General features: G+C 45.4%; 1 protein-coding gene across 6 annotated transcripts in view; it reads left to right on the forward strand.

The window, feature by feature from the left end:
- Positions 1–21625, forward strand: part of DOCK7 (dedicator of cytokinesis 7) — a 150827-nt gene that overhangs the window by 82734 nt on the left and 46468 nt on the right. For 5 of the 6 annotated variants that reach the window (XM_031968986.1, XM_031968987.1, XM_031968988.1 and 2 more), the window contains exons 15-20: positions 4227–4344; positions 11613–11683; positions 15713–15851; positions 16347–16448; positions 19233–19319; positions 20579–20810. In XM_031968986.1, the coding sequence (XP_031824846.1) occupies positions 4227–4344; positions 11613–11683; positions 15713–15851; positions 16347–16448; positions 19233–19319; positions 20579–20810 (749 nt within the window). Of the gene's footprint in view, positions 1–4226; positions 4345–11612; positions 11684–15712; positions 15852–16346; positions 16449–19232; positions 19320–20578; positions 20811–21625 lie in introns of those variants that run through there. The other variant, XM_031968991.1, reaches the window with a different exon arrangement.

Raw genomic sequence — 21625 nt, forward strand, 5'->3', positions numbered from 1 at the left:
TTTTAAAAAGCCAGTTCTTCAAGTGTAAAATGGGGAGTTGGGGATCACACAGCAGTTTGTCTGAAAAAGATCTGGGGGTTTTAGTGGACTCCCTAGTGACTTATTTTGACTATTATGATTATTACTATGACTCAGTATGATATGGTAAGCAAATTAGTGAACACATTCTGCATTTCCTACAGAAGCTGAATGGGGTGGGGGGGGGGTGACTTGACCTGTGGTCCTACAGTTAGTGTGGAAGACAGGATGGGAAGGCCAGCATCCTGACCATTGCACTGCCTTGAGCCCCTGAACAGATAGTGATGTTACAGTGTGTGTGACATAATTGGGCAGGAACAGGCCCACGTACCAGGGGACATCTGAAGAGGTCGCATCTCTCTGTCCTGAGTTAGAAGCCCCCACCCTGGCTGTGGGTGTGGAGCCAGGGTGGGCACCTCTCTCTGCCATTTGCTGCCTGTGTGGTCTTGGGCAGGCAACTCACCTCAGCTGGACCTTGATGGGATGGGGCTGGATGCTTGTTGAGGTGTCTGCCGGGACCTAGGTTGACCTCCAGTATATAAGCTGTTCCTTGAGCTTAAAAAAGTTCCTTTGGAAGAACCATCCTGAGCCCAAAGTCTTGTCTGTTTGGGAACCAAGGCTTCTTGAGGGACTGACCCACCCATAGTGTGACAGGACCTTACCAGGTAGATGCGATGATCATGGAGTGGATACACCGATACCATAGGATTTCTCCCTCAGAGATTCTTACTTTCTAACCCAGGATTTCAGTGTCTGTGTTCCCATTTACCTTTGATTTCCAATAAATAAACTTAGACACATAAATTGAGCCACTAATCATGTATTAACCTGACTCACTGGTACATCTGTCCTCCAAAATGGCAGAATCAACAGGGGGAGATTCTGTTGCAGATACAAGATTTCTTTACAGAAAGGATTTGGTTGCTGGTGTGGAAATGATGGGAAGCTTGGGAAGAAGGAACTGTAGAATTTAGAGTCTCCAAGAACAGATGTTGAAAGGGTCTGGAGAAAACCCAAGTGGGAAGCCAAGGGCTAATACTCCACAAGGGAAGTCGTCTTCAAGAAAGAGAGGAAGGTTGCAAGAACAAAGAAAAACAATTTAACTTTAGAGGAAGGGGGAGATTTATGAAGGAGAGAATGACATATGTGTGTAGAAAACACTCCTGAACAAGTGAAATTTTTAAGAAGATGTAAAACATAAAAAGAAGCAGGGATAGAGAAGAAGAAATTATAAAAGCACCGATCAGCCAATTGACAAGCAGTTAGTATTGAGTACCTACTAAGTGCCAGGCAACGTGAGAAGTGAGGATACAAAAACAAAAGGGGCTTCCTGCCTAGCTGTAGAAAGTAGAAAGAGAATTTAAATAACTGTACAAAATGGATATCAAGTAAATTCAAGGGGATTTGGGTAAAAGACACAATAAGCGAGTGAAGGCAGGAAAGATATCCTGGGGAAGCTGAGGCTTGAGCTGAGACTACAAGAAAGCTGGGCATCCCAAGTGGTAGAGGTCAAGAGAGAGAGCTACAGGCAGAGAGGTGTGAGGTGAGAAGCTGCTGTGAGTTATGGCCAGCAGGCCCCATGACTGGACTCTGACGCCACAGACAGGACTGATGAGAAGAAAGGCTGCAGAAGAGAGGCTGTCTGGGGCTGCTGGGGAGCCAGAGGCTTAAAGGGGCCACAGCATGAAAGAACGAGTGAAAATCACAAACTGCCTACGTTCTGGCAGCTTAACCCTGGATGGATCTGGCTTGGCACAGCACCGGCTCCCCGGCCAGGCGGGCTGACAAACACCGGTCCTGGGCAAACACTGGTTCTGGGCCGATCTGCTCCCTGCCAGGCTGAGCCAGGTCTAGAACCCTGTGTGAGTCCGGAAGAGGGTCCCCAGGCCATTTGTGCTGGACTTCTGGGCCTGTAAACAAAGGTCATGGGGTTGTTGCATGGTAGACCTGGAAAAATCATCTGGTCTTTTATGTTAAGGAAGCTGATGTCACCCAACTTTCTAAATTGCCTGTGAAACAGTGTGTGTGGTGTGTGTGTGTGTATCACTTTAAGATTCAGCATCTGTAGTCATATTGGAAGGGAAATGTAGCAGAAATATTATTCCCATATTAGTGAGGAAACTGAGACTCGGTATATGGGATTGTCTTTATGTCACAAAACTCCTAAGTGTCAGCACTTGAATTTGAAGCTGGGCTCTCTGGTGCTGTTGAACTAGGAAAGAACCAAAAACATTGATTTTTAAGAGCATTACATTAATATTTAATGATAGGAAAATCCTGGGTTGTTTCAAAGCTGTAATTGAGTGAATTTTAATGAAAACAACTACTAGCTTTTAGAAGCTTTAAAAATTTTTTAAATCAAAAAAAAAAAATGTGGAAACTTGTTGGTATTATCTAAATTATTGCTTTTGTTCTTATGGACTGTCAGCCACTGAGCATTTATTAACCACCTACTGTGTGCTGGGCACTGTGTTAATTGCTGGGGATACAAAGGAAGGTGAGAATAGTTCATATTTTCAGACTACTCTTGTTCTACTGGGGGAGTCAGAACACACCAGCCATTATGCACAAACAAGCTCAGGACAGGATAAATGGGGAGTGAGAAAAATGAAGGCGGGATAAGTCTTTGAAGGAAGACCCTAAGGATTAAGGAGGGCTGGGGGAAGGGGACTTTGACTGAGAATTGAAGGAAGCCAAAGAAGCCCAGAGGCACAAGAGGGGCCAAGTGTTGTGCGGATGGCACCTGGCACGCACCTTCGCCTAAGCATGGGTGGCACAGAGGCTCCAGCAGAACGCCCCTGATGGCGCTGCTCTTGTACACACCAGAGGCCTGAGGGGGATTTGTGAATCCAAAGTTAAGTGGATTTCTGCTAACAAATGCTTCCACTGAGAACCTCAGTCCCCAACCTGTAGCAGTTTTGCTCCCTCAATTAAGCTCATCAATCTAATAAACATTTACTAAGTGCCTATAGTGTTCCAAGCCCTGGGGATACAAATAAGAACAAAAAGATAGCTCTGTCTTCCCAGGGTTTGCCATCTCTAGGATGTTGAGAGGATGTACCAATGGCCCTCCTGGATGGGCCTGATGCTCCTGGAGCTTCTGATGAGTCGTCATCCATGGAGTGATTGGCAGGTTCCTTAACCTGGCCCAGATATGTCCCTGAAAGTCTCTGGTTCCCTCCCACGTGGGCACAAAGAGTGGTGGAGAGCACCATTATGAGAGAAAGATCCTTCTCGCCTTTCTCCAGGAGCCGCCACCTAGAAGCCCCCTCTACAAGAAGGCAGCAGAATTCAATTTGTCCTTGGACAGCAAGAAGCTCCTGGCATTCTCCTCTGGGGGGGCGGGAGGCGGCTGCATGCACCTGGCTGGGTGTTGACTCATCACTGACTGACCATGACCTTTTTAGGACCATTGTCCCTCCTCCAAATCTTGGCTTCCTTGTCTCTGATGCTAGACCTCCCTTCTGCGTCCTTGGATCGGAGGCAGAACAGCCACCCTGGCCCTGATTGCTGAGGACACTGGTTTGTGGTTGTCTCCTCTCAGAATGAGTGACGGCACTTCTCCAATGCCTTCTCCCCTTCCATTCCTAGATTCCTAGATTCAGTTGTGATCTTAGGACCTATAAGATTGTTTTATTGACAATAGATAACATGTATTACTACAACATAAGTAACATTGCCTAAGTAACAAATAATATTGTCTAAGCAACAAGTAACATTGTCTAAGTAACAAGTAACATTATCTGAAATGTCATTGCTGCAGAAATCAGACCTGCCTTTAATGACTAGGTCCTTATCATTTGGAAACTTCTACTTTCCAGCCTCAGATTTCTGGGTTTGAGTGTTGTTGTTTTTTTAACTCATTGAAATAAGGTAATGAAAATGAGACTTTAATCTCTCAAGGCGTAAGTTATCATCTGTTCCCATCAAGTTATTCATTATTAGTTAATGGCATATCTTATAAATAGGACCTTTGGGAAAATTTGTTTTGAAGAACTTGCAATGATCTAGAAATAACTATAAGAAATCAGTTTATTAGATGGTATTGGCTGGAGTCATAGCCATCTCTTAAACTTCAAACTAGTACAGGAATCCCTGCTCGTTTTGATTTATGATTATTCGAGTCATTTTTTTTTTTTAAAGAAAGCTTAGTGATTTTTTTTTCTTTGTGTGAAAACTCAGAGTCTTTTGCATCATTGCCTTCACAGGAATCTCCTCTACGTGTACCCTCAAAGCCTCAATTTTGCCAACCGGCAAGGTTCTGCCAGAAACATTACTGTGAAAGTCCAGTTCATGTATGGAGAGGATCCAAGCAATGCTATGCCGGTAAGGAATGGGTTTTGTTTGCCCTCCTCTGCTATCTAGCTGTGGTTTTGTTTTCTCACACTTGGATAGGAGCCCCAAAACTCAAACTGAAATTATCCATCACAAATGGTGAAGTATAGAACTTTTTGTGTGGATCTAGACATGTCTATTTCCAAACCAAGTTAAATATTCATTCATTCAACAAATATTTATCGACTGGTCTCCATGCTGCAGGGAAATACAGCGATGACCAAGGTTAGATGGCGTCTTACCCAAGGGGTTTATAATAGTTGGGGAGAGAAGTCATCTGCAGTTAATTGTAGCATGAGCCTCTTACGAGCGCTCTCAAAGGGTAAGCTAGGAACATTGGGAAGGGCTTGATTTAAGACTGTGCAGGGAGAGGGTCAGGGGAGTTAGGGTGGGAGGGCATTCCCAGATGGAACAGAGGTGGGGGGTCGTCAAGTGAGGGGCACATTTAGGAATGACAGATTCTATTTGCCTGAACTGAAGGATGCTGGGTAGGGAACAGAGCAGTAGATGAGGCCATAGGTTATGGCCAGAGGTAGAGGAGTGGCTCACCCCTCCACGGGGGCTTTTTAGGGAGATCTGGAATGGCCTCACATTGGTTTTTGTCTTAGAGTCCTTGGTCACCTGTCCTTTGGCCCAGATATCCTCTGAGGCCCCGGCGAGACATTCTGTGATTCTGGACCAAATGTCATCTGAGGCCCTTGGAAAGCCGAGAGCCCATGATTCTGGGGTTCCACTGGCACTGGGTCATGAAGGAATGGCTCATCCATACGGGCGTGCCGGAGCCAGCCTTGCCGGCTCCTGGCTGTCTGATTTTCAGTGGGAACATTGACATCCCAGAAACTGGCAAATATTGGTTTTCTTGATTATCCAGACTGAAGAAAATCATGGAAAAAATGACAGTATTGCAGATTAAACTTAAACATGGGGCCAAAGGGGGGTGGTTGTTAAACATTTACATGTGAAACATGTGGTTTTCATGTAACCACAAATGGTGGTTCCATTTGTTCACCAAGCAAGGTATTTCTGAGAGTCCTTGGTATATGGAAGTCAAAAAAGTTCATGAGTGTTGGAGGAGAACAATTTCTTTTGACATCAGGGAGGAGTCCCATGGGAAGAGGGAATAACCGTGGCAACAGCCCCAGTGCAGAAAGTGTCGGGTTTGTGGGCAGTCGGCAGAGAAGCCTTTCCACCAGGAGGGTGGGGACAATGAAGACAGAGCTGGGTTCAAAGTCTCCTGATGTCTGTCACTCACTAGTTGTGTGACTTTTTAACTGGTCTGTACTTAAATTGGCTCATCTGGAAAATGAGAATAATCATACTTCTACTTCCATAGTGGGGGTCTGTACATCTGCGAGCTCCTTTGTAAAAGAGAAAGCTTTAAGTGAGGGAATCTCCAGAAAGGCCTCTGTCGCCCTCAGAGTAAATGTCTGGTGCTGTCACCATAGAAGGGGGACTTGCGCTTGCCCGGGGCTGCCAGGAAATGGACCCTTTTGCTGAGTGGTCATAATTTCTTGGTGTGTACTTTTACATTTTGAAAGGGAGGGAACATGAGAAGCTCACTTCCATCTAATCTTGGGGAAGCGTTCATTCTCAGCGTTTTTTGGTTCTGCGTTCACATCCTCATTTGTCTTCTCTGCTCACTTCTGGGGGCCTGGGAAGCCCCTCAGGGAGGTTCCCCAGACATCCTGAATGGGCTTCCTACAGATTAGTGTGACCTGATCTTTATGAGAGCCTCACTGCCCAGTAGGAGCTGTCTCCCCCATCTTAGACTTGGAGGCCCGTGGTGCTCATGCTTCCCCCAGCTGGCTCTTCCCCTTGAGATTCTGGCTGCTTGGCTCCTCAGAAACTTGCCCCTCACTTCCTTCTTGCCTTTCCCAGGCTCCCTGCTCCTTGTACATGTACCCAGTTCTCCCTCCCCCTTCAGCACACAGGGGAGCCTGGCTCCCCTAATCTGTCAACTTGAGTTTCATGTCCTTGGACTATTCTCCCCTAAATGTTTCAATTGGTGACTTGTTGTCCACAGGGCTCCCAGCCCTTTGGCTTCTGATGCCCTTGTCCTTCCCTGTCTAGAAGCTCCTTGGGAGTCTCCTTTGCTGTGACTGGTCTCCATAGCTCTGTCCTGGGACTTCCACTTTTCTCTCTCCCCCTCTCTTCCCTCCACTATTTCTACACATTCTCTCTTTCTTTCCCTCTCCCTCTCCCTCTCTCTACCTCTGCTCTTTCTATACTATCTGCTGCAATAAAGTCCCATGTTGCTCCTATATTTTCTACCCGCCTGCACTTTTTTCCCTGGAATTTCAGGCCCACACCAAAGGCTGAATGTTTGGTAGTCACCTACCAGATCTCCATCCATCTTTTCCTCAAATCTCTTCCTTTTAGGGCAGTACAGAGCAGGAGTGGGTGTTGGGTTTCAGTTTCATTGTGGTGATGACAGTTGCCCCCATTTTGCCACATGTTCCCAAAGAACCAATTACGTGATGCATATAAAAGATGTTGTAAATCCTAAAACTATGAAAATATAATGATTATTGCTCTTTTGATGCCAGTGATCTTGTAGGAACCCTGGATCTCTTCTTGATCCTGCCCTCTTCCCTTTCTTATGCAATCAATGACCAAGTATTGTCAAAGCTCCCTCTATGATCCCTTTTCTACATTCTATCCTAATTCAGGCCTAATTACCTGTCTTGTCACTGGTTTCCCTATTTCAGTCTTTCAGGCAACATTTATTAAGCACCTACTATATCTTAGGTACTGCTAAACACAGGCTATACAAAAAGAGGCAATAAGCTTCCATTCTAATGGAAGAGGCAACATGCACACAATTATATACAGAATTAATAGGAAATAATTAATAGAGGAAGAGTGCTAGGTTTAAGAAGAATTGGGGAAACCTTCCTTGAGAAGGTGGGATTTCAGGTGAGACTTAAAGGAAGACAGAGAGATTAGTAATTAGAACAAAGCAGAGAGGGCATTCCAGGCATGAGGGACACCAGAGAAAATGCCCAGAGCCAAGAGCTGAAGGGTCTTGATTGATGAAGAGGAGACCAGTGGCACAGGCTCAGAGTGTAGGTCGAAGGAGGTGTAATAAGACTGGAAAGGCAGAAGGAGGGCTTGGAATGCCAGACTGCTATAGAGAGCCACTGAAATTTATTGAGTATGGGCAGGGTGACGTGGTCAACCTGAAGCTTTTAATGATCGAGTGAAGGATGTGCTTCAGTAGGGAGAGCCTTGGAGCAGACTGACCCCAGAAGCTATGGCAGTAGTCCAGCTGTTAACGAATGAGGGTTTGTACCAAGGGAAGGGCAGTGTCAGAGGGAGGAAAGGGGCACATTCAAGAGATGCTTCAGAGGTAAAACTGACCAGAGGTGCTGCAGAGATGCAACTGACATGGGATGCTACACAAGTGAAACCCACCAGGAATGCTGCAGAGATGAAACTAACCAGAGATGCTGCACAGGTGAAACCGACCAAGAATGCTGCAGGAATGAAACTGACCAGAGATGCTGCAGAGATGAAAATGACCAGGGGTGCTGCAGGGATGAAACCAACTAGGGATGCTACATGGGTGAAACTGACCAGGGGTGCTGCAGGGATGCAACTGACCAGAGATGCTACACAAGTGAAACCTACCAGGAATGCTGCAGGGATGCAACTGACCAGGGATGCTACATAAGTGAAACTGACCAGGAATACTGCACAAGTGAAACCTACCAGGAATACTGAAGGGATGAAACTAACCAGAGATGCTGCACAGGTAAAATTGACCAAGAATGCTGCAGGGATGAAACTGACCAGAGATGCTACAGAGATGAAAATGACCAGATATGCTGCAGAGATGAAAATGACCAGGGGTGCTGCATGGGTGAAACCGACCAGGGTTGCTGCATGGATGAAACTGACCAGTCAGGAGATGCTGCCCAAGTAAAGATGACAGGCTTTAGCAATAGCCTTTCCATCTTTCTACTCTTCTGTTTCTCCACTCTGTCTCTGCCCAAAGTACAGACCTGATAATATTGTCACTGCCCAAAATCATTCATGGTTTCCTTTATTTCTAGGATAAAATTATGACCCCAACCTAATATTTAAAGCCCTTAACATTCTAGCTCCCATTTACTGTTTTTGTCTGATTTCTTATTATTTCTCAATAAGAAAATAAGAAATAAATGTTTGCTATTGAGTTCTTTTTTAGGTGTATTCCAATCTATGTAACTCCATTTGGGGTTTTCCTGGTAGAGATCTTGGAGTGATTTGCCATTTCATTCTCCAGCTCATTTTATAAATGAGAAGACTGAGGCAAACAGGGTTAAGTGATTTGTCAAGTCACACAGCTTGTAAGTGTTTGACCTCAAAAAAAATGAGTCTTCTGTCTTCAGGCCAACCATTATCCACTGCACCACTATTTATATAATTATTTTAATTTAAATGTGTTTGTATTGTAATAAACATAAGATATTATAAATACATAAGTAATGTTGTGGATGGAGTGCTGGGCCTGGAGTTGGAAGAGCCCAAGTTCAAATGTGACTGCAAACACTTCCTAGTTGTTGACAATGAGCAGGCCATTTCATCGCTGTCTGCCTCAATTGTTTTACCTATGAAATGGGGATAAAAATAGTACCTATGTGCTAGTTGTCATGAGGCTAAGATGTGAAGTGATCGGTATGTCTTGTATACAGTAGACACTTAATAAATGCTTATTCTCTATCTTATTTTCTCCCTCTTGTCCCTCATGTATTCTCCTTCTTCACACCAATCTGTTTGCTGCCCCTCAATTACAACATCATGTGCCTGTGCACAGCACTTACACAATGGTTCCCCCAAATCTCAGGTGTGCAAGCACCTTCCTCATGCCATTGGCCCAGGCTCTCTTTCTTGTGGAGTCACTTTACCTCTTTTGGTTCAGACCTGGCTTTTTTTTTTTTTTTTTTTTTTTTAAAGTTATTTGTGTCCTTGCACACAAGTGAAAGCCTTGAGGCCTGGATTGGTTCTTTTTGGCTCTTGTAGCCTGGCCCCTTACCATCTAGAAGGTTAATCAGTATTTGTGGAACTGAATTAAGAGGGCCAGCTCTAGGGTCAGCACCTCTTTTCTTGCCAGGGTGCCAGGTGACCAAGTTTCATTTGACCCTGTGCTCTCTTTGGGACATTCTATCCTAACCTGCCTCATTTCCATCTGCTCCCCTTCCCCTTTTGCTTCCCATTTCTGCACTGCTTCTGGTCTCTGGTGGACAGAAACTCTATTGTCTTGAGCTTTGGATCCCTCAACTTGGCACCTTAGAAGCAGTCAGTAGAGATTCAATGAATGAATGAATGGGAAAGGCTTGAGAAGTGCTCAGAAGCTGCTTTTCACTCTGGCCAGCTGTTGGACCTGTCTCATCTGCCCAGGCCAGATGTTCCATCACGCTGCTGAAGTAGAAGGCTGAGGGTAAGAGAAGCAGGGGCCGACAGCTCCAAGCTGGACAGACTCTCCTAGAGAAAGAGCCACAGGCAGGAGTGGGAACCATTCCACACCTTCACGTGTCAGACTTGTGCCTGGAAATGTTATTTATTTTAGTGCCTCAAATCCATATCACTTTGCTGTTTGCTTAAATGATTTGGAAAATGTTGATGAGAGTTCCAGGGTTAGGAAGTCTATATTGTTATAGATAATATCTAGATTATGTGTAATCCTGCAAATATTAAATGTGAAAGATGGAGAGAAATTCATTCAGCATCACCTTCAAGTGTGATCATGGTATGGTGAGCCTGGACATGTTCACCATTTTCCTGCCAAGCAGTCATGAACAGAAGTAGAACCATTTAATCGCACTCTAATTATGTATAATTTGTGTTCATGTTTTTGGATGGAATATTATTTTTGTGCCAGTGAAAATATATACAAGTGTGAGTTCCACCTGTGAGTGTGAGCTCCATTTTCTGGAGGTTCTGCCTCTTAGTAACATCACTATCCCCTCTCCCTGACTCAGTTTCCTCATCTATAAAATAGGAGGCATGTGGCTTTTTTGGGGGAAGTATATTCTGTGGGGTTGTCGTGTGTTGTGTCTGCTCCCAACCTAGGAGTCATGAAGGAGGCAGGATCAACGGCCGGCTCCCCCCAATCCCCTCTCTTCCCCTTGGCTGGACACCAGGTCCCTGCCCTCTTTAGGTGTCGGTGCTTGGCGGCCTCCTTTCCTTCTCTAGCCCATGACAGGACAGCTTATTGATTCACATGACTTCCGGGGGAGGTAAGTGGTCATGGGTTTACAGACAGGCTGAACTCTGTCCCCAGAACCCACACAGTGCAGCCGCTTCTCCACCTAACTTCCCCACTGGCTCATGGGCACCAGACAGAGCTTGCCTGGCTCACCGCCGATGTCATGGGGACACAAGGGGACGTGGCCAGCCGATCTCGGTGTGCGCCTCCTCCACGACACTGATGTCCTGCCTGCTGGCCTCCAGAGAGGGCTTGGCTGCTCATTCAGTTTTCCGATTACCTGTGCTTAGACGTACAAGTCAGATTGCTCACATTGCCCAGGGAGCATCATTAGCAGGGGAATTTTGGACTGGTACCCCTGAGAGGTCGTCTGCCCCGCCCTTCCTTTTGTAGACCAGGAAACAGACCAGCAAAGTTCCGTGACCCAAATCCCGCTCCTGGGTGCAGTCAGGCCCAATGGGCTGTGGCCTGTGAATGGTGATGGGCTGGCCTTCTGCCTCAGCATTCCCTGCTCTTTAAGCTGAATTTCTTCCCTCGCAGATGGCTGCCTTTGCACTTAAAGGGCTCCACACAGAAACTTTCTTGTCCTTTATTATCTCACTGGTTTATCCATATTTTACTCAAAACCACACTTATCTAGGCTCAGTAACCTTCAGTGTTACCTCACCAAAATGGGGCACATTTGTCTCAAATTGAGGGCACACTCAGCGTTTCCTTGAGTCATGGCGTTGGAATGGGCCTTCTAGTCAAACCTGTGTATCTGGTTACATAAATTAAAACTTACTTTTGTAATGAAATATAAAGTGGAGAAAAGATGAGTAGCTTCTTGCCCCTCATTAGATTGCAATAAAACCCAAAGGATTTTTGGTGGCCATTTAAATTGCCCGGGAACGGCCACTTGGAGAACCATGAGTTGATGACAAGGTTTCGTAAGTCGGTCCGATGTTCTCATGTTGACGACGAGGCTGCGGACCCGGCAGCCACGACCCGGCGAGCCTCTCCCGCGTAGCCATGAAACGTTCCACTTTGTGATGACACAATTTCAACTGCCCATTGTTATTCGTTCCAGGTGATCTTTGGCAAATCCAGCTGTTCAGAATTTTCAAAGGAAGCCTACACAGCTGTAGTGTATCACAACAGGTACAGATTCAGATGCTTTCTCTCAAAGTCCCCTTCTTCCCAAGTACTTCCTCATTAACATGATTATCCAGCCTTCCCTGTGTTTTCTGTATGTTGTGCCTCATTGAATGTGCCAGATTCTAGAAAGTTGATGTCGTGCTTGTGATTTCCCTCCTGTAGGTACCCACTGATTCCCTTTTTCCCCTCACGGCAGTTTTGAATCCCCCACTCTCTGGTGGCCGAGCATTGCTGGGGGAGATAACCATTGTGCTTACCAAGTCCTCTCCACATTCAAATTGTCTGACTTTAGCCAGACCTTGGATGCTGTGATCATATCTTTTATTCATCGGTAGTTAACGGCCTATCAGATTTCACATCCGATGTGTCTCAACCTTTAAGGTCTTTTCTCCCTCCGAGTGACTGTGTGGTGCATTGGATAGAGTGGTGACGTTGGAGTCAGAAAGAGATGCCTCTGATACTTCCCAGCTTTGTAACCTTGGGCAGGCAGTTTTGCCTCAGTTTCCTCACTTGTCAAATGGTGAATTGGACTCCATTCCCTCCCATCTCAGAGTCTGTTGTTCGGTTCCTGACTTCCCTGGGTCACCTCTGCTTCTGTCCATCTCTGACCCTCTGCTTTGGGGCCACGGCAGGACTACTGAATACTAATGGACTTTTCCTAAATCTTTCTTGTCCCCTTGGCTTTTTCTCTGTTGTCATCCCACATCATGTCCTCCAGAAGAACATGACCTTCAGCTCCCAGTGTGAGCCCGATAATTCCTAGACTTTTCCAGCTCCCATGTTCTCCCCATGGAAACTCTCCACGCTCTCATCCCCCGACTCTCTCCCTTGGGCTCCTCTCCGCTCTCTCTTCCTTCTCAGAGCTCAGAGCTTCCCTTTCCCAGACCGAAGGCATGTGCCCTGTGCATCTCCATAGTTGCAGTCCTTCCTCTCACGGACATCCTCCCCAGTCCCTCCCCTTCTCTCCTGACAGCTCCCTCCCTCTGCTCTCCTGGATCTCTGGGCTGCTAAATCCCTTCTGTCCTTGTGCTCATTCTTTCGGGCCCAGGACTAGTCTGTCTTCTGCCTTCCCGAGCCAAGCAGCCTCCCACCAGTGCATACATTTACATAATGCTTGCAGGTTTGCAAAGCACTTTACAAATAGTCAACAAATAATGATTATGCACCTACTGTGTGCCAGGCACTGAGCTGAGCTCCAGGGATACAAAGAAAGGCAGAAGGTATTCCCCGTCTTTAAGGAGCTCAGTCTGATAGTGCGAATAACAGTGTAGAAATCAGCCCTTAATGGGATATATTAGAAATAAATAGCAAAAGGAAGGCACTAAGAAGCATTACGAGGAATAGAGAAAAGCTTCCTATAAAAGCGGAGTTTTCCTTTGGCCCTCACAGCAATCCCGGGTAGTCAGTGCTATTATTATCCTTATTTTATAATTAAGGAAACAAAGGCAGCCAGAGTGACTGCACCAGGATCACACAGCCAGGATTTGAACTCACCTAACCACTCTTAACCACCGAGCCACCGAGCCATCACAGTGTTTCCTGCAACCCTGTCAATGAAAACCTTTCTCAAAATGGTTAAAAAGTATTCCTCAGTAGATCTTTCAGAAAGGAGGGAAAGACCATCTTTTCCTAAAAGCAGCTCGGGGAGGTGTGTTTCATGTTCTCCATCTCTTTCTGTGCCAGCAACTTGAGATACAGCTTTGAGATTTCAGTTCATTTTACTTTCATTCTACCAGTTACTTTATGGTATTCTCGTTTCCTTTATCCCCATTCGTGGGCAGAAGGACTCACCTGTTCCACCAATTCTGTGGCTCATGGCCACCTTTCCCTTCCCACAACCATCATCCCAACTCGGCCCCCCCGCCTCTTCTCTCAACTCACTCTTCCATAGTCTTCTTACTTAGTCTGTCCAGTGGGTTGTGGTCAGACTAGTCTTTCTAGTTTACAGCTTTTACACCGGTCCATAATGGAACAACTTTTACAGATTCCTTTCTTTTTTAGTAAAGTCCAGAATCCTTCACCTGACATTGGAGAGTTTCCATTGCCTGGTCCCTGCTCTATCCTTCCTGCCCTACCTTCTCTGTCTCCCGTGTTTGAGCTCAAGTGGACCATGTCTTGGTTCTTTTTTAAGTAGGTGTTGGGATTTCCTGCTTCTACTGTTTTTCTGCCTAAATTATGAGGATTCTGCCCACACTTGCAGGCCCATCTCAGAGACAACGAGTTCTTTTTTTGATTTTTCCTAATAAGAAATAATCTTTTTTCTCTGACCGATAACCTCTCTTTATTATAAGATATTTTTAGCCTTTGCTTCGAGTCATTAGGATCCATATCTTATTTGATCTTTGAGGTTGTGTTAGTCAAAAGATGGGGTACATAAAGACTGACAAAAGGCCAGTGAATGTAGTGATTAGAGAAGAGCAAGGTCAGAAACCATATTACAAGATGCAACAATATAGACATCAGATGCAGAGAGTTAGAAAGAATGAAAAATTCAGTAGTATAGGAAGGTCAAGGGAGAGCTTCATTAGATTTGAGCTTGTTTGTAAGTCTGGGAAGGAGACAGCACAGAGTGAGAAAGTGAATGTACAAGACAAGATGAGTGGAACAAAGTCTTGGAAATGGGATCCAGCATCTAGTTTTGGGCTGCCCTGCAGCTAGAATGGGGGGCTATCTTCTGGGGGAGCAGGAGTGCAGGTTGCTGCTGGTACATGTGGGGTCCCAAGCCAGAGTTGGGTGGAAAAGAGAGGAAAAGGTTTAGAACCTCATGAGAAGGTAGATAGAAGGATTAGAATAGAAGAATTAATAGAATAAAATAGATAGAATAATAGATAATATTAATAAAATAATATAATAATTAATATAATAATAATAATAATAAACAGAATAGAAGGATTTGTAAGGTGAGGGCCAGTTCTTGGTGTTTGGTTGATTTTTCTCTTAACAATGTCCATTACCTACTGGGTGCTTCATAAGTAAAGCCTTGTGGACGTGAATTGAATGGTGGCCAACTCACTGTAGTGAGGGTTGGCCAGTGAGAAGTTCAGTAGACGTGTGGCAGGTGTGCTCAGTTTGAATACATGACCATTTTCCATGAATGCTGAGCAGCGTGGGAGCCGGAGTGGAGGAAGCAAAGGTTGAGGGATATCTGGAGTGGGAGAATGCCAGTTTGGAAGAAAGGATGTTCTAGGCCAGTGAGGACTTTAAGGGATGTTTTTCCCAGTTCAATTCTAATATGGAAGCATCTGAAACCAGAGGGAATAAGTCTTGGTAAGATTAGAACAAGAGGCTCTTCTGTGTAGGAGCTTGATGGGTATTGGTCAATTAGGGCCAGAAATCTTGCTTGAGTCCACAGTAGTCTTATTTTATCTATGTAACCCTGGAGCAAAAGAGTACAGTGATTATGGACGTGAAGTCTATGATGTTCAGCATCTGCTCCAAATTCTGACATCTTAACAGTCATGGAGGTCAACAAGGCTTAAAAATATCCCAAGCTTCTCCTCTCAGACACAGAATCCCTGGCCAGTTACCATAAGAGCTTAGCAGGAAAATTGGTGACTATTATAGCAACTGGGAGCAAGACTAAGCTGTGAGGACCTCAGAGCTGATGGGTTTATTGCGTTTTAACTGTTCATTATTGTAGAAGAAGGAATTAGTTTACAGTAATCATGGGATGACAGTGCCTCTTATCTTCCAGAAAAAAAAAGAATGTACAGCATACCTCACCCAAAGCTGCTTTTATGTAAAAATGTCTTTCCCCGAACTCTTCTGAAAGGAATATTGAGGAATAATTTTAAAATCTTATTTTTTTTTTTTAATTTTCAGAAGTCCAAACGCTATAAAAATAAAATTTAGGAGTGAAATATCTGTGTATAAGAAAGTGTCTTTCCTTTTGTTTCCTTTGTGTCAAGATCAACATATAAATAAAAATATCATTATAAATGATATGAATAATCAGGAGTGACTTTGAAGTAGACATTGCATTTGTTCTGTGTTGCTGATTTCTAATGGAGGCTTCTTTGTTTGTCTGTTAAGATCCCCAGATTTCCATGAAGAAATTAAAGTTAAACTTCCTGCCACCTTAACTGACCACCACCATCTGCTTTTTACTTTCTATCACGTGAGCTGTCAGCAGAAACAAAATACCCCGCTTGAGACGCCCGTCGGCTATACAGTAAGTGCATTCTGTCTAGTAATTATCACCCAGGAAGAAGTATTATGCATTAAGAATAATGAACTTAGAGTAGCTAGGTGGAGCAATGGATAGAGCACCAGCCCTGAAGTCAGGAGGACCTGAGTTCAAATCTACCCTCAGACACTTAACACTTCCCAGCTGTGTGACCCTGGGCAAGTCACTTAACTCCAATTGCCTCAGCAAAAAAGAAAAAAAAAAAGAATTATGAAATCTATTACTGGGTGCAATAATTAATGTTTTCAAGAAGAAAAGATTCCTTTTTTTCAAGGTCACGAGTCTTATATCTATAACCACCATATCCTAGGCTCCTCTCCTGTGAGAAGCCATTTTAGAACCATCATTTTGGGTTTTCATTAAATAAAATTTTTTAAGGTCAGGCCAAGACAGATCTCCTTTGTGCTAGATAATATTCTGTCATATGAATAGGGTCTTTTCTAATGTAGACTGATATTTAAGATAACATTTCCTTTAAAGTGGATCCCGATGCTTCAGAATGGACGGTTGAAGACTGGTCAGTTTTGCTTGCCCGTCTCCTTGGAAAAGCCACCCCAGGCCTACTCAGTGCTCTCTCCTGAGGTCAGTATCTCTCATGTCCATAAACTAAAGACGTTAAGAAAGAAGTAAAAACCCACAGGATATATGGACAGTTTTCTGTTTGGCTGTTTGCTGAAGAAGGTCATATTCTGAAACAAATGATACGTCATTCTTTGAGGGTGTGTGATTTCATTTGTGTGAGGACTTCTCCGCTCCTTAGGGCGACAACCTTCCCCTTTCTGCCCGGGCAGACAATCTCAATGAGTTTCTGTGGCCTTCCCTGCACAGGGTGCTGCTGGGCAGTGAGCCGGCTGCCCTGGCTGAGGGGCCTGGGTCGGCCATTCGGCTCATCCCAGAAGCTTTTCCTCTGACACTTTGCACTGGCCGGGGCTGCGGGGCCACGGGCTGGTGTTGTGGACAATCTGTGAAAACTCCGACCAGGGAGAAGCATAGAAGTGGGAGGACTGTTCACTTCAGGAAAGTGTCACAAGCTCCTACATGTCTGTGTCTTTCTGAGTCAGCTAAAAGTGGAAAGGGCTAAAGAGCTTAAAGTGATTGACCTAAATTCAAAATAAATTGTGATGAAAATGGGTAACGATAACATAATTGGTTACAAAACCTAATTTCCAGGGAACATCCCTTTGGATGAAGCGAATTCCTAGCTTCCTTTTCTTTTAGTCCTGAGTTTCTCATCTAACACGTACTTCACCAAAAGAGCCTTAAGTAGAAAACACATTCTTCATTTGGGCTAAGGCAGCTCTGGAAAGGCAGGCTGAGGACGTCAGAAGCGGGGCACGAGGCTTTGGCCTGCCTCCTCTTAGACACTTCCTCGTCATTAAAACAGCGAGACAAATCAGGGCCCACTTCTAACCCGACGGACGCCTCCAGAGAGAAAAGGGAATCACTTGGCAACGTGGAGCTCATCTTGTGAAATTTCCTTTGCTGCTTTTTGTTTTCGTGTCCTTTTCCCTCATTCTCTACTTAGTATATGAAGAACTAAATTGTTTTAAAGAAGGAAAAAAGAGTTCAGCAAAACTTAATCCATCTGTCAGTTCTGATGCTGTGTGCATACAGTCTCTGCACCTGCAGAGCTTGCTCCCCTCGGCCAAGAAGGCAGAAGGCTCATCTTCGCTCCTCAGTAGAGAGGGCAGAATCAGACTACTCCCTTTGGCACACCTTGCTGGGAGGGTGCAGTGGGATAACATTTGTAAAGGGCTTAGCACGGCACCCTGGCACACTACAGGTACCTAATGGATACTTGTCTCCAGCAATGGGTTTGGCCAGTACGTGGTACTTTTTTTTCCACAGTAGTATTTTACTTTTCCAAAGTACATGTAAAGTAATTTTCAACATTCATTTTATTATTATTATTATAGATTTTTATTGACAAAACATATGCACGGGTAATTTTTCAACACTGACCCTTGCAAAAACTTCTGTTCCAACTTTTTCCATCTTTCCCTTTATCTCCTCCCCTAGATGGCAGGTAGTCCCGTACATGTTAAACATGTTAAAGTATATGCTAAATGCAATATATGTATACATATTTATACAGTTATCTTGTTGCACAAGAAAAATCAGATTTAGAAAGAAAGTAAAAATAACCTGGGAAGAAAAACAAAAATGCAAGCAAAGAACAACAGCAAGAATGCAAATGCTATTCAACATTCATTTTTGTAAGATTGTGTGTTACAGATTTTTTTCTCTCTCCCTCCTTCCCTTACCTGGTCCCTTTTCAAGACAGCAAGCAATCTGATATAATATACATGTATATTTCTTTTAAACGTAATTCCATATTTTTCATGTTGTGTAAAAAAAATCAGTTCAAATGGGGGGAAAAATCATGAGAAAGAAAAAGTAAATGAACTACAAAAAAAAGGTGATAACACTATGCTACAGTCCACATTTAGCCTCCATAGTTCTCTCTCTCTGGATGTGGACGGTATTTCCATCCTGAATCTATTGGAATTGCCCCAATTCACTGCATTGTGAGAAGAGCTAAGTCCATTATAGATTGATTATCACATGATCTTGTTATTACATAGTATTCCCTTAGTTCTACTCACTTCACTCAGCACTTTCTAGACTTTTCTGAAATCAGTCTACTTATCATTTCTAATAGAACAGTTATATTCCATTACGTGCATGTGCCATAAATCATTCAGCCATTCCCAATGGAAGGGCCTCCACTCAGTTTCCAGGTCCTTGCCACTGCCCAAAGGGCTGCTATAAACATTTCTGCCCATGTGGGTCCTTATTCCTACAAGAGCATGTCCTTTTTCTTTGTTTCCCTGTTTTCCTTTAGAGACGACCACATCATTTTACCTGGATCCCATTTTGGAAGAGAAAGTGGCCCCTTTGCTTTTGTGGGCTTTCTCCCATCAGAGTGACAGAGAAAGTCACTCCCGCTCACTTTGTAAAAAGTTGTCCTTGTGGCAAGCAGCTGATAGACCCCAGGAACTCTTTCCCCCCACACACACTGACCAGTCTAGGGACATTCATTAGATGCTGACTATGTACTAGGAGCGATGTGCTGGGAATACAAAAAATGGGTGAAAGTAGTGCTCGCTCTTAGAGATCCAAGAGAGCCTTCCTTCTGCTGGGACACAGCTGGCAGACACCTGGGGGGAGGTGGGGAAGAAAGGCCTTTTGCAGAAGGGGCACTTTTAGGCAGAGATGGAGGGGAGGTGGAGTGCCAGGCCTGGGCCATGACCAGTGCAGAGGGGAGTGGGGGACAGGTGGGATGCTGAGGGAGTACTGATTGTGCATTTGTGTGTGTGGAGAGTATCTTAAACGTAGCTGAGGTGTTCTTCTCACCTGTTACAGGTGCCTCTTCCCGGCATGAAGTGGGTGGATAATCACAAGGGAGTATTTAACGTGGAAGTTGTGGCTGTGTCTTCGATCCACACTCAGGTGAGTGTGCAGCTTGAACTTCATTTGTACCTTCCTAAGACTCATTGTTGACAACAAGGATCTTAGGGAAGGGAAAGCTCCTTGTTAGTACACACGCGGTGCCTTCCTGCGCACGGCACCGTGATGGGCTCTGGGAGTGCCGGGACAAACAGAAGGTGGTCCGCGTCCTCAAGGGGCTTACAGGAGGAGAGGGGGTCTGGATGGGGCGGGAGGAGCTGACAGCCCAAGGGAGCGTGCCCCAAGCTGTGGATTCCTAGGAGAGCACACCAGCCTCTGGACCTCCCTGGCCCATGTGCAGGGCTGCGGGGAAGCCTCTTTTCTGGAAGGTGGAGCAGTGGTCCCCTCCACCCAGTGGGGCGCATCCTCTGGACTCTGAACCCCAGATCCCTCCCATCTCCCTTCCTTGATTCCTCACTCCCCTCCCCCTCTACTTTCATCCTGATTTCAACTCGTCCTTCCACGGGTCCTCCTGATTGCCTTTTCCATAGAATCCTGACTTTTCTTGAACCTGTTCCTCTCCCACTTCTCTGAAACCTGGCTCCCTCCTGATGACGCAGCCTCCCTCATCACCCTTTCCAGGACTGGCCCTCCCTTCATTCATTCTCCTTGGCTCCCTGGCAGAGGAGACAAAGGAGGGGGAATATCCATCGCTACTTTGCCACTTCCAGGCTCTCCCCTTTCTTCCTTTGAAGTTTGTGCTCCTTTGCTGGATCCTCCTCAAGGTCGTGCCCTCTGACCCTGTGTGCCCCTCCAACTTCTGTCCTGGACCCTCTTGTCTTCTCTCTGCATCCTGCTGGTGACCTCTTCCACTTCATGGCCATCATTGCCATCTCCATGCTCAAGATTCTCAATCTGCCTTTCCTACCCTAAGATCTCATTTCCAAAAGCCTTTCAGAATTTCCAACCGGATGTCTTGTAAACATCTTAAATTTAACATTTGTAAAATTAAGCTCGTTATCTTTCCCTCTTAATCCTCCCTATTCCTGGGGCTTTCTTGAATATGCCCCCTTCTCTGCTCTGCCCCTGCACCCCCCCTTACATCACAGTCTTAGACTGAACATCCCAGAGGGAGCCAATGGGCCGACCACATTCCCTCTCCCTCTGATCTGTGCCCGTCCCTTCCTTCCTTCCCCAGCTCTCTGACTGATCCTTCCAAGTCCCCAGGCTGAGCTCCCAGGAGGCGTTAGGGAAGGGATTCTCAGAAGCCAGGCCTGCCGGGAGGCACCAATCACCTGCTCCCGGGACCTTCTCTCTTGCAGGATCCTTATTTGGACAAGTTCTTCGCTCTGGTTAATGCTCTGGATGAGCACATGTTCCCAGTGCGGATAGGAGACATGAGGATCATGGAAAATAACTTGGAAAATGAATTGAAAAGCAGTATTTCAGCGCTGAATTCATCTCAGCTGGAGCCAGTGGTGCGATTTCTTCACCTCCTGCTTGACAAACTGATACTTCTTGTTGTGCGACCGCCCGTCATCGCTGGCCAGATAGGTAATGTACCTGGGGGAGGCAGCCTGAGCCCCACAAACCAATTTGTGCGGTGACATTTTCAAGGCCTTACATGAAAGCAGAATTATCTCCATCCCTCAGGGGGAGGCAGTTTACGTTCTGGATTTGGGGTGAGGGAAGAGGGTAAGTAATTTTAATACAAAATAATGCACTGTTGGTGTATAAGAGCATGCTCTCTGAAGCTCCAGGTGGAAGAGCTTTGCTGATGAGATGTCAGGGAAAGCTCGTATGAAGGGCGTGCTTTTCCTTTGGGTTTTAGAGATGAGATTGGTCTGACCAGGCAAAGAAGCCTAGGAAGGCCATTCTAGAACCGGCGAGACCAGAAAACCCGGTGAGAGAGAAGAGTTTGGTTAACTGGAATGTCTTGAAATAAGACTCAAAAGGTCTGACCAGGCAAAGAAGCCTAGGAAGGCCATTCTAGAACCGGCGAGACCAGAAAACCCGGTGAGAGAGAAGAGTTTGGTTAACTGGAATGTCTTGAAATAAGACTCAAAAGGTCGGGTCCGAGAGGAGGCATTAACAAATGCTCCTCGACTGAGTAAGGTAGTGCCTGTGGGAAGAGACAGATGGTGATGAATGGAAGGGATCTTGTGGACATAGGAAAGGATGTTGTGGACATGGAAGTATGTTGTGAACACAGGAAGGGGTGTTGTAGAAATGGGAAGGGATATTGTGGATACGGGAAGGGCTGGTTTGGGACCTGGTTGGATCTATGGAGTGAGGAGGTGGCCATGGTGCTGAAGGCATAGTGTGCCCAGAACAGGGATGAAGGGTGTTGTTTGAGGCTGAAGCCCACA

The sequence above is a fragment of the Sarcophilus harrisii genome, chromosome 4 (genome assembly GCF_902635505.1).
Source record: "Sarcophilus harrisii chromosome 4, mSarHar1.11, whole genome shotgun sequence".
NCBI lineage: Eukaryota > Metazoa > Chordata > Mammalia > Dasyuromorphia > Dasyuridae > Sarcophilus > Sarcophilus harrisii.